The sequence below is a fragment of the Sceloporus undulatus genome, chromosome 9 (assembly GCF_019175285.1).
Source record: "Sceloporus undulatus isolate JIND9_A2432 ecotype Alabama chromosome 9, SceUnd_v1.1, whole genome shotgun sequence".
Lineage (NCBI taxonomy): Eukaryota > Metazoa > Chordata > Lepidosauria > Squamata > Phrynosomatidae > Sceloporus > Sceloporus undulatus.
The window spans coordinates 36,162,332-36,177,408 of NC_056530.1; the positions used below are offsets into that span (position 1 = coordinate 36,162,332).

The 15,077-nt window shown below is 46.0% G+C and overlaps 2 protein-coding genes across 7 annotated transcripts in view; both read right to left on the reverse strand.

The window, feature by feature from the left end:
* NUP210L (nucleoporin 210 like) overlaps positions 1-2,014 on the reverse strand; it is a 54,112-nt gene extending 52,098 nt beyond the window's left edge. Inside the window, exon 1 of the mRNA XM_042441009.1 lies at positions 1,801-2,014. Coding sequence (XP_042296943.1) covers positions 1,801-1,994 — 194 coding nt within the window. The 5' untranslated portion in view covers positions 1,995-2,014. The remainder of the gene's footprint in view (positions 1-1,800) is intronic.
* Positions 2,015-3,650: 1,636 nt separating this feature from the next.
* Positions 3,651-15,077, reverse strand: part of TPM3 (tropomyosin 3) — a 51,922-nt gene continuing 40,495 nt past the window's right edge. For 4 of the 6 annotated variants that reach the window (XM_042441205.1, XM_042441200.1, XM_042441204.1 and 1 more), the window contains one exon: positions 6,940-7,683. In XM_042441205.1, the coding sequence (XP_042297139.1) occupies positions 7,604-7,683 (80 nt within the window). In that variant the 3' untranslated portion in view covers positions 6,940-7,603. Of the gene's footprint in view, positions 5,163-6,939; positions 7,684-15,077 lie in introns of those variants that run through there. The other 2 variants (XM_042441202.1, XM_042441201.1) reach the window with 1 other exon arrangement.

Here is a 15,077-nt window from a genome sequence, read left to right on the forward strand (position 1 = left end):
AGGAAGGAAGTCCCAGCTTCTGCCAACCTAGCAGTTCGAAAGCATGTAAAAGTGCAAGCAGATAAATAGGGACCACTTCGGTGGAAGGTAACAGCGTTCTGTGCAGTCATGCTGGCCGCATGACCACCAGAGCCATCTTTGGACAATGCTGGCTCTTCAGGTTAGTAACAGAGATGAGCACCATCCCTTACAGCTGGACACAACTTGACAATCATGTCAAAAGGGGAAAGCTTTACTTTTTTATACCTTTATCATAGGGTCTAGAGGAGGAAGATGCCATGAATAGAGACAATGCAACTTGCTAATGCTTGAGATACACAGCTGGGAAATGTAGGGTCATCTTTCTTTGTGGCACTGAGAACTAGACCTCTCTGTATATCTGTCCAGCAACTGCCCAAAAGTTGACCAACCCCTTCCTTTCCCCCTCTTTTTGTCTGGCGAATAGGATTTAAATTGTATTTCCTGGAGGACCCACATGGGCAAAAGCATCCCTCCAATGCCACCTGAATTAAAGACAGCAACATCTCTTCATAATAATACTTATTTGTTTACACCCTGCTCTTCAGCCAAGGCTATCAGAGCGGCTTACAATTTGTTAATCTCGACAAAGCACACGTTTGTGACTAACACCGTCCTATTTGTTTTTTCTTACTGTATGATTTTGAACATCTGGTGAAGAAGCCAGAGGAGTTTCAGAAGATTGCAGCGTGCATTTTGTGCATTTTGGTTGTCTCCATAAAGGTATCACTGTCTTGTGGATTTGGGATGTTATTGGACTTTGCTACATGGCCATCTCTGGATATGCTTTACAGCAAGCTTTGTTGTTTTATTTTTTAAAATCTAAGATTTTAAAAACAAAATGTAAAGCAGTACTGTTTTAAAATGGGAGGGATCTCTTTTATGCCCATTTGGCACCTCCATCACTTTCAAGAGGGATGTTATTTTTGTGACAATTATTAATAGTGTGATATTACTGTGAGAGCCACATGGCATAGTGGTTATGTCCTGGAGGGCAGAGGAGGGTGACCCAAATGGCGAGGGGTCTGGAAACCATGAAGCCCTGTGAGGAATGCCTTAGGGAGCTGGGGATGTTTAGTCTGGAGAAGAGAAGGTTAAGAGTTGATATGATAGCCCTGTTTAAATACTTGAAGGGATGTCATGTTGAGGAGGGAGCAAGCTTGTTTTCTGCTGCTCCAGAGAACAGGACACAGAGCAATGGATGCAAGCTCCAGGAAAGGAGATTCCAGCTCAACATTAGGAGGAACTTCTTGATGGCAAGAGCATTTTGTCTGGGGAAGATGCTCCCTTGGAGGACAGTGGAGGTCTTTAAACAGAAGCTGGATGGCCATCTGTTGGGGATGCTTTGATTGAGAGTTCCTGCATGGCAGAATGGGGTTGGCATGATGTAGTAGTTTGGACCATTGGATTGCAATGCCAGAAACCAGGGTCCGAACCCCAGCTGAGCCACTGGGTGTGACCTTGGGCGAGTGGCACTCTCTCAGCCTCATTCGGAGGAAGCAGGCCAAAGCCTACCAAAGGCTCAGGCTGCAAAGTTACTTTCTCTCAGTGCGTCTCAAAGGTGGTCCCTCTCTACATAATTTACACTTGATCATATTAATATTATAATAATTAATAATAACATTAATACTAATAATGTCTCATTGAAGGCACCCAACAGTTCATTGTCAGAATGGCTCCTCTATTCAACCCCTGCAGGCAAGCCCCGCCCCTTCTCCACGCCCCTCTCAACACAAGCCCCGCCCCCAAACTCCTGGCCCTATATAACCCGCCCCTCCTCACCAGGAGTAACAGCCGCCTTCAGCGCCGAGGACGAAGGGCACGCGCTTCTCCTGGCTAAAAGGCAGCAAGACTTTGGGGGCGTTCAGCTTGTAAGCCTCGGCTAGGCCCGCCAATAGAAACCCCGAGACCAGAAGGAGGAGGACGAGCAGCGGCCCCGGCGGAGGGGCTCGGCCAAGGCAGGCCGAGGCCGCCATCGTCGAAGAGTCGCTGAGAACCGCGGCACAAAATGGCAGCCAAGTTGTCACCAGCGTTCTTCTCACCATGCGCCGCCGTTCTGCGCATGCGCGGGAGCCCAAGGCTTTTATTCGCGGGGCGTTTCAGCGTTCTGTAGTTAGTGCGCGCATGCGCAGAACGCCTTCGCTTCCCAGCATAGAACTCTGGTACCACAATGAACTACAATTCCCAAGATTCCCTAGCACACAGCCAGGTCTCCCACTAGGCTGTTTCTGCAGTGTGTTCTGGCCCATGGATTGGAACCCATTTCTTCAGACACATTGATGGAGAGGGCAGTAGCCAAATACAAGTTTTCCTGGCACTGTTCTGCTGTGGATGATGAGCATTGCAACCCAAAAATATACGTATATGCCCAACGATTGGCTGGGAAATGTTTGCCTTTTTCCAGGGTCCAGATTTACTCACTTGGCACAGGAGCTAGCCATGCTGGACGGGGGATTCTGGGAGTTACAATCCCAAAAATGCTTTCCCAGGAGTTTTTGCTACTTCTGGTTTGCTCAGTGGAGTGGCGTTGGTTCAAAAATGCAGCAAACATGGAGGCCTGGCCTCTGGTGCATATAGATCCAATGCGTTGCTGCTGCTGAGCTCAGAGCCTGAGGCCAGCAGCTCCCCAAAGTGGTGCCGAAGTGGGCAACTGCTGACAACGGCCCTTGTTGGTAAAGAAAGCTGCCTTTGTGCTTCGCCACAAGAAGGCCATGGAGGGATGCCCAGCGCCTGCCCTCTATATTTTAGGCTGCATCAATACAAGTATAGTGTCTAGATCTAGGGAAGAAATAATAGTGCTCCTCTATTCTGCTCTGGTCAGGCCCCACCTGGAATAATGTGTCCAGTTCTGGGCGCCACAATTCAAAATGGATGTGGAGAGACTGAAGCATGTGTAGAGGAGGGGGGCTAAAATGTGAGGGGTCTGGAAACCATGAAGCCCTATGAGGAGAGACTTAGGGAGCTGGGGATGTTTAGCCTGGAGAAGAGAAGGTTAAGAGGTGATATGATAGCCCTGTTTAAATACTTAAGGGGATGTCATATTGAGGAGGGAGCAAGCTTGTTTTCTGCTGCTCCAGAGAACAGGACCAAGAGCAATGGATGCAAGCTGCAGGAAAAGAGATTCCAGCTCAACATTAGAAAGAACTTCCTGACAGTAAGGGCTGTTCGACAGTGGAACACACTCCTTCCTCTGAGATTTTGGTGGAGTCTCCTTCCTTGGAGGTCTTTAAACAGAGGCTGGATGGCCATCTGTCAGGGATGCTTTGATTGAGAGTTCCTGCATGGCAGAAGGGGGTTGGACTGGGTGGCCCTTGGGGTCTCTTCCAACTCTATGATTCTATTTAGAACAGGGAGGAGTGAAGCAAATGCCACACTTGAATTGTGTCGTGGGACTACATGTAAACCTCCCAACCCTGTCAGATTGCAACTCCTATCAACCCCAGCCCTCATACTCAACAGTGATGGAAACTGTAGTTCAGCAACATCTAGAAGGCCTCTATTATCCACTGCTGGGAGTACTCCTACTGTTCCCAGAAACTTCCCCATCCCACGGAAGTGTTATTTTCCAAGTCCCACTTACATAACAGGGTACATCCCCTTGGAAAAGAAAAGAAAAAGGCTCATACGATGGATAATGGAGGGAATGCTTCCGTTTATTATTTCCAAAAAAGACCATAAAAGACAAAAGGGTTTTTCTTTCTTTTTTTTTAGTATCAAAACAATTGATATGGTTTCCTCATTTCTCCACACTGGCCCCTAAAAGCCTTTGTGGTGTACACACTTCCTCAAGGCCCAGGTGGGTTGACAGAAACACAAGAGAAGCAGAACACCAGAAAGCAACATGGCAGCTGATGTCCAGTTTTCTGTTTTTAAGACAATAGGACAGGGCTGCTGGCGAGAATGAGGGCAAGGTACCTCCTGGCATCAGGAAGAGCACACCGGAAAAAGAAAACCAGCCCTCTCCTCACAAAACTGCTCATACACCAAAGCTATGATAGCTTTACCAAACACACAGCAAGCTTAAGCTTGGCTGGGGGAAAAGAGATTTATGGTTATCATGGGGGACAGACTGGGGAGCTGCCGGTTTCTTAGTAAGGAGGCGTGAAAATTTACAATGAGAAAAAGTAAAGGTGTGCAAAGGAGAACAGTTAAGTGTGTTTAGAGAGGAAAAATATGATCACTTTAAAAACCTGATATATAATTTTGACACAGTCGTGTACCCCTATAGAAATACAGCTTTAAAAACCACAAAATGTGTGTTTGTGTGTTAAGACTGCACCTTTCCCCCCCTCTCTTTCTTTCTTTTTATTTGGCAAATAAACAAAACCTCACTTCTCCCTCTTCCTGGAAGCCACATCTTTGAGACCCCAAAGAGCTCAAGAGGGACTTGTTTTGTGCTGAGGTGAGTTCTCCCGAGCAGATCCCACATTGGATTTTGTTCAGCTGGCTCTGGCCAAGATGCTTGGGACTGCTCCATAGATGTGCATGGAACGGTCTTCCCTCCCTGGAAAACCTGGCAAGCAATAGAAGAGTGCATCGGGGAGGAGAGCCGGGTTGATCGCAAACCTTAAAAGCCAACATCTTGCAAGCACTGGTGTTACATGTGATGTCCCCCAAGGGCCAGTTTCAGAAAGGGGGGGAAAAAAGGAGGGGGCAAAAAGAAGAAGACCCTATCCCACCATTACTACAAAGAAGTGTACATCTCAGATGCACCCTCCCCAAACCAGTATTGCCTTGCATGTGGGTTTTTCCATTAATGGCTCTGCGGGTGAACTCAGCCCAGCGATGGCCTGTAATCCTTGCAAGGGTGGAGGCAGAAGGACAGAATTGGCAGAGACGTTTGGTTCAGTTGGCAACGGAAGTTGGAATGTTAAAACGTCTACCCTTCTCCTCCCTTTTCAAGGGTTAAAAGCCAACTTACTTCTCCTTTTCTTTCTTTTTTTTTCTATTTGTTTTCTTTTTTGCTTTTAAGACAGAGGTGGCCCCAGCAGAAAGCAGCTGCTTAGGGGGCTAGAAAGGCAGTGGGGGAATCAAAGCGAGGCTGGCTGCAGGGAGGGCCTTTTACATGTCGTTCAGGTCGAGCAGGGTCTGGTCCAACATCCGTTGCGTGCAGAGATGCTCCTCTTTGGTGCATTTCAGTTTATCTGGAAGGAAAAGAGATGGTTTATCAATACCTATCCCATTTGGAGCCCATGCTTAGCTCAGCAACACTCCTCCAACCCTCCCTCTGCATCTCAAACGGTGCACTCCCTGGCAATGCAGCGTTCACCACAGCAGTGCAGCCAGCCCCAAAGCTTTTAACTTTCGACCGTGTGGATTGTGGCTTTTGGCCCCAAACCACAGTCCTTCCATCCTCCTCCCTCATACACCCTGACATCCCACAGATGCACCTGGTGCCGGACTATCCCGAACTGTGATAGCCAAAGCTGTGTACGGTACATGCTTGGGAATAGCGCAAACTTTGAACCACCACCCCAGTCAATCCTAATCCCCAGAAGCTGTGTTCCTGCCGCCTGTTCATTTTATACAGCCTTCGCTTATGATGGTGGAGAGCAAGGGAACAATACCAGATCCAGAAAGAATGCAATGCACACTTACCCAGTGCTAAGCATTAGTCAGCACAGGAGGGTTTACCTCTAAGTAAAAGCACCTAACATCATTGTGCAATGCCTGACCACCTGCTAAGGCTTCTATGATGACAACAGCTATGGATTTCATCTTTTTATACAGTGGGCCCTTGGTATCCACTGGGGTTTGGTTCCAGGACACACACACACCGTGGATACCAAAATTCATAGATGCTCAAGTACCATTAAATACAGTAAAGTTGTGTCCCTTGTATACAATAACAAAATCAGGGAATGCTTTTTTGGAATTTATATGTTTTTAAAATATTCTCAAGCCGTGAATGCTTGAATCTGTGGACACAAAAACCTGTGGATATGGAGGGATGACTGTATCCTGACAGCGTGAAGGAAAACACTGTTCAGCTTAAAGCCAAGATAGCCTTGAATCTTGATTCTAAACCTAACAGGAGATTTTGGGGTTGTTTTCTGGACTACAAAGACGAGATTTTGGCCAGCATGACTGCACCAAACGCTGTTGCCGTCCCACCAAAGTGGTACCTACTGGGAGCTGTACGGGGGCCACAAACAGCACTTCCCCCAACTCTATGGGATGTTGGGGTTCCTAAAGGGACTTCTCATCCTTCAAGGATTCTAGACCTGTGTATACATGGAGAGGCATGCAGTTTAACTTGCCAGAGTCTTCAAGCTATTTCACCCATCTCAGAAGACATACAAGATGGCTAACAGACTCTGCACCTATCCCAGGGATTGCAGCCGCCCCATAGAAAAAAAACCATCTGAGAGGGGGAATGATCCAATGGCAGCACATGAATCGTGTCTTATTGCTCAGTGTGCCCAGAGGGTCACACACAGCCTAAAGCAGAAAGTAAACTGATCACATGCTCTCTTGTTATCTGTGCATAGAAGCATGCACAGAAATAATTGATCTATCAGGCAAATGTATCTTCTGCATTCCGGTTTTAAGAACGGACGCTCCCTGTGCACAGGCAGGCGTAGAACGGTGGGATGAAAAAGCAAAGCGGGGGGGAAATTGCTTCTCAAGCTAAGCCTGGTGAATCCCACAGTGGGAAAGCCCATTTTAAATAAATAAATATATAATGATCATGCTTCCTACACAGATGACTGCATTGGAGCGCTTCCGACTTGTGTACATTGTTCTGATCGCTGGTTCTGTAGCGGCAAAGTGCCCCTTCTGTCCAGACGGCACTGATTCCAGCTGGTGAGGTGATACCTACCAAATCGTCCTCTGCAGAACAAGTCCACGTTTCTGCCCACTGGACAGCATTTTTTTAAACACAAAGAACAGCACAAATGGAAAAGGACACCCCAGGCACATTTAGAAGTGGGCCAGTGGTTTTATTGATATGAGACAAACATATATATGTGTGTGTATAATATATGTATATATACTTTTAAAAAATAACGAATCAGCCAAATCCATGCAATAGAAGCTTTACAGGGAGAAAAGAAGAAGACAACAACAGAGACCAAGGAAAGAAGGTACCACTTAGTAGGATCACAAATGGGAGTCTAGAGAAGCAGCTACAGTGGACTGCCTATGGGGAAGAGAAGTCTAGAACTAGCCCCCCTGCCACAGAGAAAGAAAACAGCCAATGCTATTCCAGCCTTCTAGTTACACTGTGGATAGATCCTACAAACTACTATACAAGCTCTTTTCTCGTTCTTTTACAAGAACTTGTTCCACGTTCTGTTACAAGCACTAGTGGTCTACAGCACCGAAAAGAGGCGGTGGTTAACACTCGTGGTGCAGGGTTGGTTGGTTTGTAAAAGCATAGGGGGAAAACCCCAAGAACATCAGAGAGGGTAAGCGTCAAGTGCTCCCGTTAAATGGTAGGGAGTGCCCTACGTCAGCCAGCTTTCAAAAATAAAATAACAATACACGCTCCGATTTTCAGTCTCCATCAGGCTGGCCCCCAATGTCCCAGAGTAAGTGGGGTTTAAAAAAGAACAACACTGGGATTAGCAGAGCCCCGTTCTCAGTCACACAGATCATGCAGTGTTAACTTCAGCTCATTAGCGAGCAGACGGTTTTTCTCAAGCTGGCTGTACAGACGCTCTGCAGCGGCAAGAGAAAAGAAGGAGGAGGACATATGGGAGGGGAAAAAAGAAAGAGAGAAAAAGAGAGGAAAAGGAAAAAAGAAAAAAGAAAAAGGGAAGGTTAGTTACGTACCAAAGATGGGAGACTCCTCCCGCTTCCATCACAAATGCCAACCCAACCTGGTTTCAGGCCAAAAAAAAGGGGTTTCGTTGCCAGAAAAAGTGAGGGGTAGAGAACAGTGGCATATACCCAAAGGGAAGAAGTGGCATGTTATACAACAGTTAGAAATGAAAGCAGCGCCTGCTTACAAGAATAAGCCATGGCAACGCATGCTTATGCATGGAGTAAAAAGGAAAGCTGGGAGGGACAGAAAGAGGTTGCTTACCCCATCACTACCATTTGGAGATGGCGCAAGAGCGATGCCCAGCCTTGGACCAATGTTGGGCTGTGGCCTGCAACAGTTATGTCCACAGGGACACGCACCAAACAGAGAGATAGGTTCCCAATCCCTGATAGGTTGCATCAGTTCCAAAGGGTTTGGACAGAACCTCTCTCCCATGAACAGCACAGAAAAAGAGAGAGCCAGCAACTCACTCGTTTTGGCTTTTGGAAGGCGGGAATGGTCTCTTCTCTGTCCAAAAAACGAACGAGGATGTCTGATGGCAAGGCAATCAAAAGCTGAGAAAGACATAGCGTACCAACCTGGCAGAGTCAAACTGTTTAGCCCAGTATCATCTACCCTGACCAGCCATCTCCAAACGTACAGGTAGAAATTGATATCAAGCCCTGCTTGACTGTAGAGGTGGTCAGCCTGGCTGCCTCAGGCCTCCCAGTTCAAGAGGGGAAGACTAAACTATGAAAATGCAGGAAGAGTACAAAGCTACCAATTCCTGTTGTCACAAACATAGGCACCTTTGCATCTCTGAGGCTCCAGATCCTTATACTGGGAGATGGAGCCCCTCTCCAAAGAAAGTGGGTGCTTGGTCTTTCCCCAAGTGCTCCAAAGCAAGTGCTACAGACAAGGTTGCAATTCTCAGCCTCTGTGACAGCATCCTCCCAGGCACCTTGCTAGGGGAAATCTACCCACTCCGAATGAGCCAAAAGACCTTAAGGATCCATCAGCCAGCAAAGCCCTATCACATATATCACCAAGTTCCAATTCTTATCAAATCCCATTTTTACTGAGGAGGGGTCACAACCTGGCAGCACAGCCTCTGCTTTACATCCCAGGTTCAATCCCCACCACTTTCACATGGGGCTCAGAAAGAACCAGGTCTGAAACTAGAAGGAGTTGCTAACAGACAGAAGAGACCATGCCGAGCTAGATGGGGCAAAAGATCCAGCCCACCTATAACTTAAGTTTTAATATTCGTATCATTTAATTATTTTAACTTTTGTAATTCACTGTTTTAGCTTGATGCTTTTACATTTTTGAATGCCATTTTGGGAGAAAAGCAGGATATAAATCCCACAAATAAAAATAAATAAATAAGACAACTATCTATTTAAATCAACCCTTTTTTCAAAATCACGAGGACTGTAATCTTAATTTATTTTAGAGGAAAGGCTATAACTCAGTGGCCGAGAAAGTGTCCAAGACACCTACGGAGAGCCACTGCCTGCCGGTGTGGCCAGTGCCATGTTCCAGGTAGGCTGGCTCAGTATAGGCAGTTTCTTAGCTTCTCCGGTGGCTGTTTTTATTGCACAACACACCTTGTTTCCAGGATCTGAGCTCCAAGTGTTTGCCTTTTGTCGAAGGGAACAATGTGGCTGAACACAACCAAGAAGGGACACAGAGCAAGGCAAAGGTGCAAAGGCACTGGACAGAACAAAGGGTTCTTTGCAACCAATACTCCCTCCTCACAAAGGGACACTCCTTTGGCAAGAGGTCCCCTGCTGCTGGCCTGAGAGAACTAATAGACTGCCAATTCACAGGATGCCAAGTTCCACACTTGAAGAGAGGTGTTTGCAGGTAGAGTGGAGGTGGTTGTTGTATGCCTTCCAAGTGGCCTCCAACTTACAGTAAACCTATCATGGGGTTTTCTTGGCAAGTTTCTTCAGAGTGGGCTTGTTATTGCCTTTCCGGTCACCCAGTCGGTTTTGTGACCAAGCTGGGAATTGAACCCTGGTCTCCAGAGTCATAGTCCAACACTCAAATCGCTATGCCCTGCTTGCTCTCTAAGACTGGAGGCACAAACACAACACCTAGTACCCACAACTACTCTCACAACCTCCATGTTTCATTTAGCCTGTAATCCACAGAAAGGCTAAAAGACCTACATCTGAACTCTATCTTGTCAGGGTATCTTGCATCCCAGTACTTTTGCAGTTAACCTTCTGTGCTCCCATCCTTCACCTGTCTCTCTGCTCATAGACCGACCACTTTCTCATAAGCTTATCCACCAAGTCCATGTGCCAAATCAATCACATATGAACCTTGAAAGCACTTCTCATATTTGCATACAGTTCTCCTCTTAACCTTTCAGACATTGGTGCAATAGGGCACTCCATGCTGGTTGGTGGAGGGAAGAAAGCATCTTGCTCGAGTTAATTCCTAAACAGCTTTGTGGTTCCCAGGTCAGATCTGATGGATGTGCTATTTGCGTCAGTCTGTGCTGCCAGGGTGAAAAAGTAATTGCACAGAAATATGTAACACTATCTCCCAGAGGGTTAACTGGACCAACCCACTAATCCAAGCAGTCATGGGTTTGGGCTTCAGGCATTGGAATAATTCCATTCTCCAAAACGCTGTTCTACCCACATTTGTAATGGCTTTCCTCCCCAAGGCACAAGGCGGTACATGTGGCTCTTTGGTAGGGTGGGTTAGGCTGAGACACAGAGATGGGCCCAAAATGCTAACTTAGCTCTTCTTACACCAAACACTCAAAAGCAACATGAGGCCGATGTGGCAGGAGAATAGAGATCGCGTCATGAGTGAAAGAAGGTATCTTAATCGGAGCCATGGCTTTATCCATCTAACCCAGGAGTAGTAATCACAGGGTCCACGTAGGTTGCCAGGTGCCCCTTATTGCAAGGGATGTCCCCTATCTGAGGGTCAGAAAGCTTTTCCTTTTCTACAAACTGAACTAGATGCCAATTCCATATTTTTGGGGTCTGGGGCTTTTTTAAAAAACAAATGTGTGCATGTCATTTACAAATATGCACAATACATTAACTGTACAGAGAAACGTTTAACCATGTTAACTGAAATCAATATTTTGCTTTGGAATTTAGGTAGAACACAAACTTACTACAACTACTTCCTGGCTGGCAGCCCTCCATGTCATGAATTTCCACCATTCTTTATTGCTGTTTTGAAAATATGGCAACATTAGGTACATGGGAATCAGATGGCTCCCAAAGCCATTTTCCCTTTCAGAATAAGAACCAGTAGCACATAGTGCTGTTTCAGTTTCATTCTGAGACTGGAGCAACCCCTGAAGCTTAACCAATACTGTCTCAGTTGGTGTAGTGGTTTGAGCCTTGGAGTACAGCTCTGGAGATGAGGGTTTGATTCCCCGCTGGGCCATGATGCCCACTGGATGTCCTTGGGCAAGTCACATGCTCTCAGCCTCAGGGGAAGGCCATGGCAAGCCTGAACAAATCTTGCCAAGAAAACCCCACGATAGATTCGCCTTAGGGTCACCATAAATCAAAACGACTTGAGGGTAACAAAAAATACCAAAGGCAGCTCTCCAGGGCCTTGGGCAGGGAAAAGTCTTTCCCAGTTCCAGTTGTTGGCTAACGTCCCTTTTAACAGGAGATGCTGGAAATCAAATCAGGGACCTTCTCTGCGTAGAGCAGGTGCCCTGCCATGGAGTTGCAACCAACCCTTCTTTCTCCAACTGGGTTGTGTTAAGCGTTTTGCTTTGTATGGTTTCTTTCTGTAAATCTCTGATTATAGCACTTTGGGGTGTACTGATTAGAGTGTTGCACTATGACTCTGGAGATCAGTGTTCAAATTCCCACTTGGCCATGGAAACCCACTGGGTAACCATGGGCATGCCACACTCTTTCAGCCTTAGATGAAGGCAATGGCCTTTCTTAACAAATCCTGGCAAGCAAACACCTTAGGGTTGACATAAGTTAGAAACAACTTGAAGAAACACAACAACATAGCACTTTGGATAGGAGGAAGATCAACAAGATTTTATCAAAATAAATAATGGCTTGGAGATGGGTCAACCAAGCATCCTGGGCTTCTTCAGCTTGACAGGCCAGATTCTGACTATGCCTGGCAACCCTAGTAAGTGTAGCTGTAAAAGTATCTTTAGGAGGGTGGGATGCAAAAAAAGGAAGGGAAACTGGGCCAGTGCTGAAATGTTGGCCGGCTTTCAATGTAAGGGAAACCATCATCTGGTTCTGATCAAAGAGTGAGGAGATTAGACTAGTGCCACACGGCTCTTTCCAGTCCCATGAGGGCAACTGACCTCATCAGAACAGAGGCAGGCAAAAGGGAGGTTGGGATCTCTGAGATTTGGAGTAGTTTGGCTATCAAGAGGAGCAACTAAATGATTCCCCAATACATTATATTTCTAAGCTGAAGATTGCTTGGGGTAAGCTGGAACGGACTGTGTGGGGAAGGCTCCTGAGCTCTGTTTAGTTCTGTTACCCTTCCCCACACATACCTTATCTCAGAAATCCAAAGTGCATACATCTGCAGCACTCTCTGGGAGAGAGGACTGTCAAAATCTTGCAAGTCTGACGTCTGCCTATGCCTGCGATATCCCTATGCACTCACACTACCTGCATGTTCCCTGGAAAACCTCAAAAGCCCATCAAAATGGCCCAGACACAGAACACCTTGGTTCCTATGGGGAAGCAAGCTGCAATGTGTGGGCTGTTTGGTGTGAGAAGTTGCCTTATATTGTGCCAGGCCACAGGTCCATCTAGCCTGGTCTCCACACTTTGAAAAGCAAAAAGCATCATTCCCTGTCACCATTTTGAGAAGAACTGCAGAGGAAAATGAAGGTATTTCAAGAGGTCATATGGTGTTCTAAGGCACTTGTTGAGTTTTCTCCCTGAATGTTTTTAGACATTTAAGGAGCTTTTTGCAAATTAGGGGCAAAAACTGCCTGAAAATCATGTGAAATGTATCGAAGGTGCAAAACACAAATGGGCAATTGGCTTAATTCATCTGTTCAGATGGCAGCAATGGGGTCATGGAGCTCTGTTGGCTCAAGACTCTATGTTGTCCTGTGGCAACTAAGTATAAGCCCACCTGTGAGGGACTAAGACAGGGATGTCCAAACTCTGGCTTTCCAATTGTTTTGGACTTCAGCTCCCAGAATCCCAGACCATTGGCCAAGGTGGCTGAAGCCTCTGGGAGCTGAAGTCCAAAACATCTGGAGGGCCAGTCTGGACATCACTGGACCAAGAGCTGTAGACATTGCATCTCACAATGAATATGCACAGCCAAGGAGGATGGCCATTCTGGGCTCATCTACCAGTCAGAGGAAGAGCTCAAATGCAAGGAGTTTACTACCACTTCTACATACACATTGTTTATCAGAAAGACCACTAGGCCCAACTACTAGCTTCCCTAGGATAGTAAATCCAATGGAAAGCATCACTCAAGAGTCCATTTGTTGATTGAAAGGCTAAGAACTGCTGGGTTGGATATGCAAATATGTGAAGGCAGAGGCCCACTTGCCCAGACTAGACAAATAAAAAAAGCGGAACTTCAAAGTGACCTGAATTTATTTCATTTCCCCTTCCCTTCCCTTCTTTTCATATCATGTTTACTAAAATGCGAGCCTGAGAGCGGCAATTCTTTTAATTTGTGTTCTATTATTTTCTAAGCTGACGTAGAAGAGTGACTGTGATGCAATAGTTCGTATCTGGGAGCCCAGGGTTCAAATCCCTACACAGCCATGGAAACCCTCTGGATGATCTCGAGCAAACGTCACACTCTTTCAGACTCAGAGGAAGACAACAGCAAGCCACCTGTGAAGAAATCTTGCCAAGAAAATCCAGAGACAGGTTCACCCTTGGGTTGCCATGGCAAAAACATCATTGAAGGGCCACAGTTTGCTCACCAATTCCTATTTTTCCATGGGTTGTGCCTATCCGCCACAGCATCCCAGCTAACCTTGTGAACTGCATTGTTGAAAAGCACCTATAATGCTGAAAAAGAAATTCCCAGAGAGCGATTACAGGGCCGAGGCAAAGAAGAGAGCTTAGACTGTCATAATGTTGTGAAGAGGGCGATCCTTTCCCCAAAAACCCATCATTAAATATTGCCTGGGGAGCAGAAACATTAAGCAGACAGAAGTGCATTGCAGCTGTTGTAGTCCGAGAGATAGCAGCACACCAATACCTATTTCTCTTTCCCGTGTCTTGTTCGCAACAACTTCAGTACCTCAAGCCATTTCCCCATCTGCACAGCTTTGTTGTGCAAGAGACACACTGTTTCTTCCATGAGAATGTAAGCCTAGCATGGCACTGGGGATGCGGGAGATGGGGCGTCTTGATCCTGACTGAAACCACACGCTGAGGTCTTTCCAGGTGCGTTGATGAACCAAAGTTTGTGGCAACGGAAGGAAAAAACTCTCAGTATTTTCAAGAGACCTTTTGCCTTGCATTTCTCAAGACTTAAGACTAGAACAAGAACTCCATGTTTGAGATAAATGCAATCCTGATTATATTGTTTGGCTCTGTAGCAGTTACTTACATGAGTTAGCAATACATCTAAGCAATACATCTGGTTAGTGCTTGGATGAGAGACCACCAATGAATACCAGGTACTGTAGGCTATATTTCAGAGGAAGAATCTGGCCAAACCATCTCTGAGTACTCCTTGCTCAAGAACCTTCCATAAAATTCATGGGGTTACCCCAAGTTGATGGGCAAAGACACATACACAAATACATAATGAATACTTACAGGGCCAAAGGCAAAAGGGACACAGCTAAAAGCCCAATTTAGTCTGGATTCAAACTCTCACCGCCAATAAATGAAGACTAAGGAGGGGAAACTCACGGGGCCAAAACCCATACAAAAGTAGGAAAACACCAAATAGTCTTGAGAGTACATTGTTTTAAACTGAGTACAATTGTAAACTTTACTGTTTTAAGGTGATTTTATATCTTTTAACTGCATTTAATCTTTTTTAAGTGTAGGTTTAAATTGTTTTAATGCTGTGAGTAATTTAATTCCATTTTGAAGTTCACTTTCAGCATGTTTTCAGTGGAATTGTTCTTTTTAAATGGTAAGCCGTCTCGAGTCTCAATTTTTGCCAGAGAAGTGGGATAAAATGGCCTGTTACAGACTGCCAAAATTAAGCTGCTTCGGGTCTCTTTGGAGGTATGCTATTTAAATGATGCATGGGTCCTAAGAGTCCGGAGGTCGCGCCAAAGCCCCACTCCATTCCTAAGCACTGGAGGGCAGCTTTGGTGCAGCTTCTGGATTCT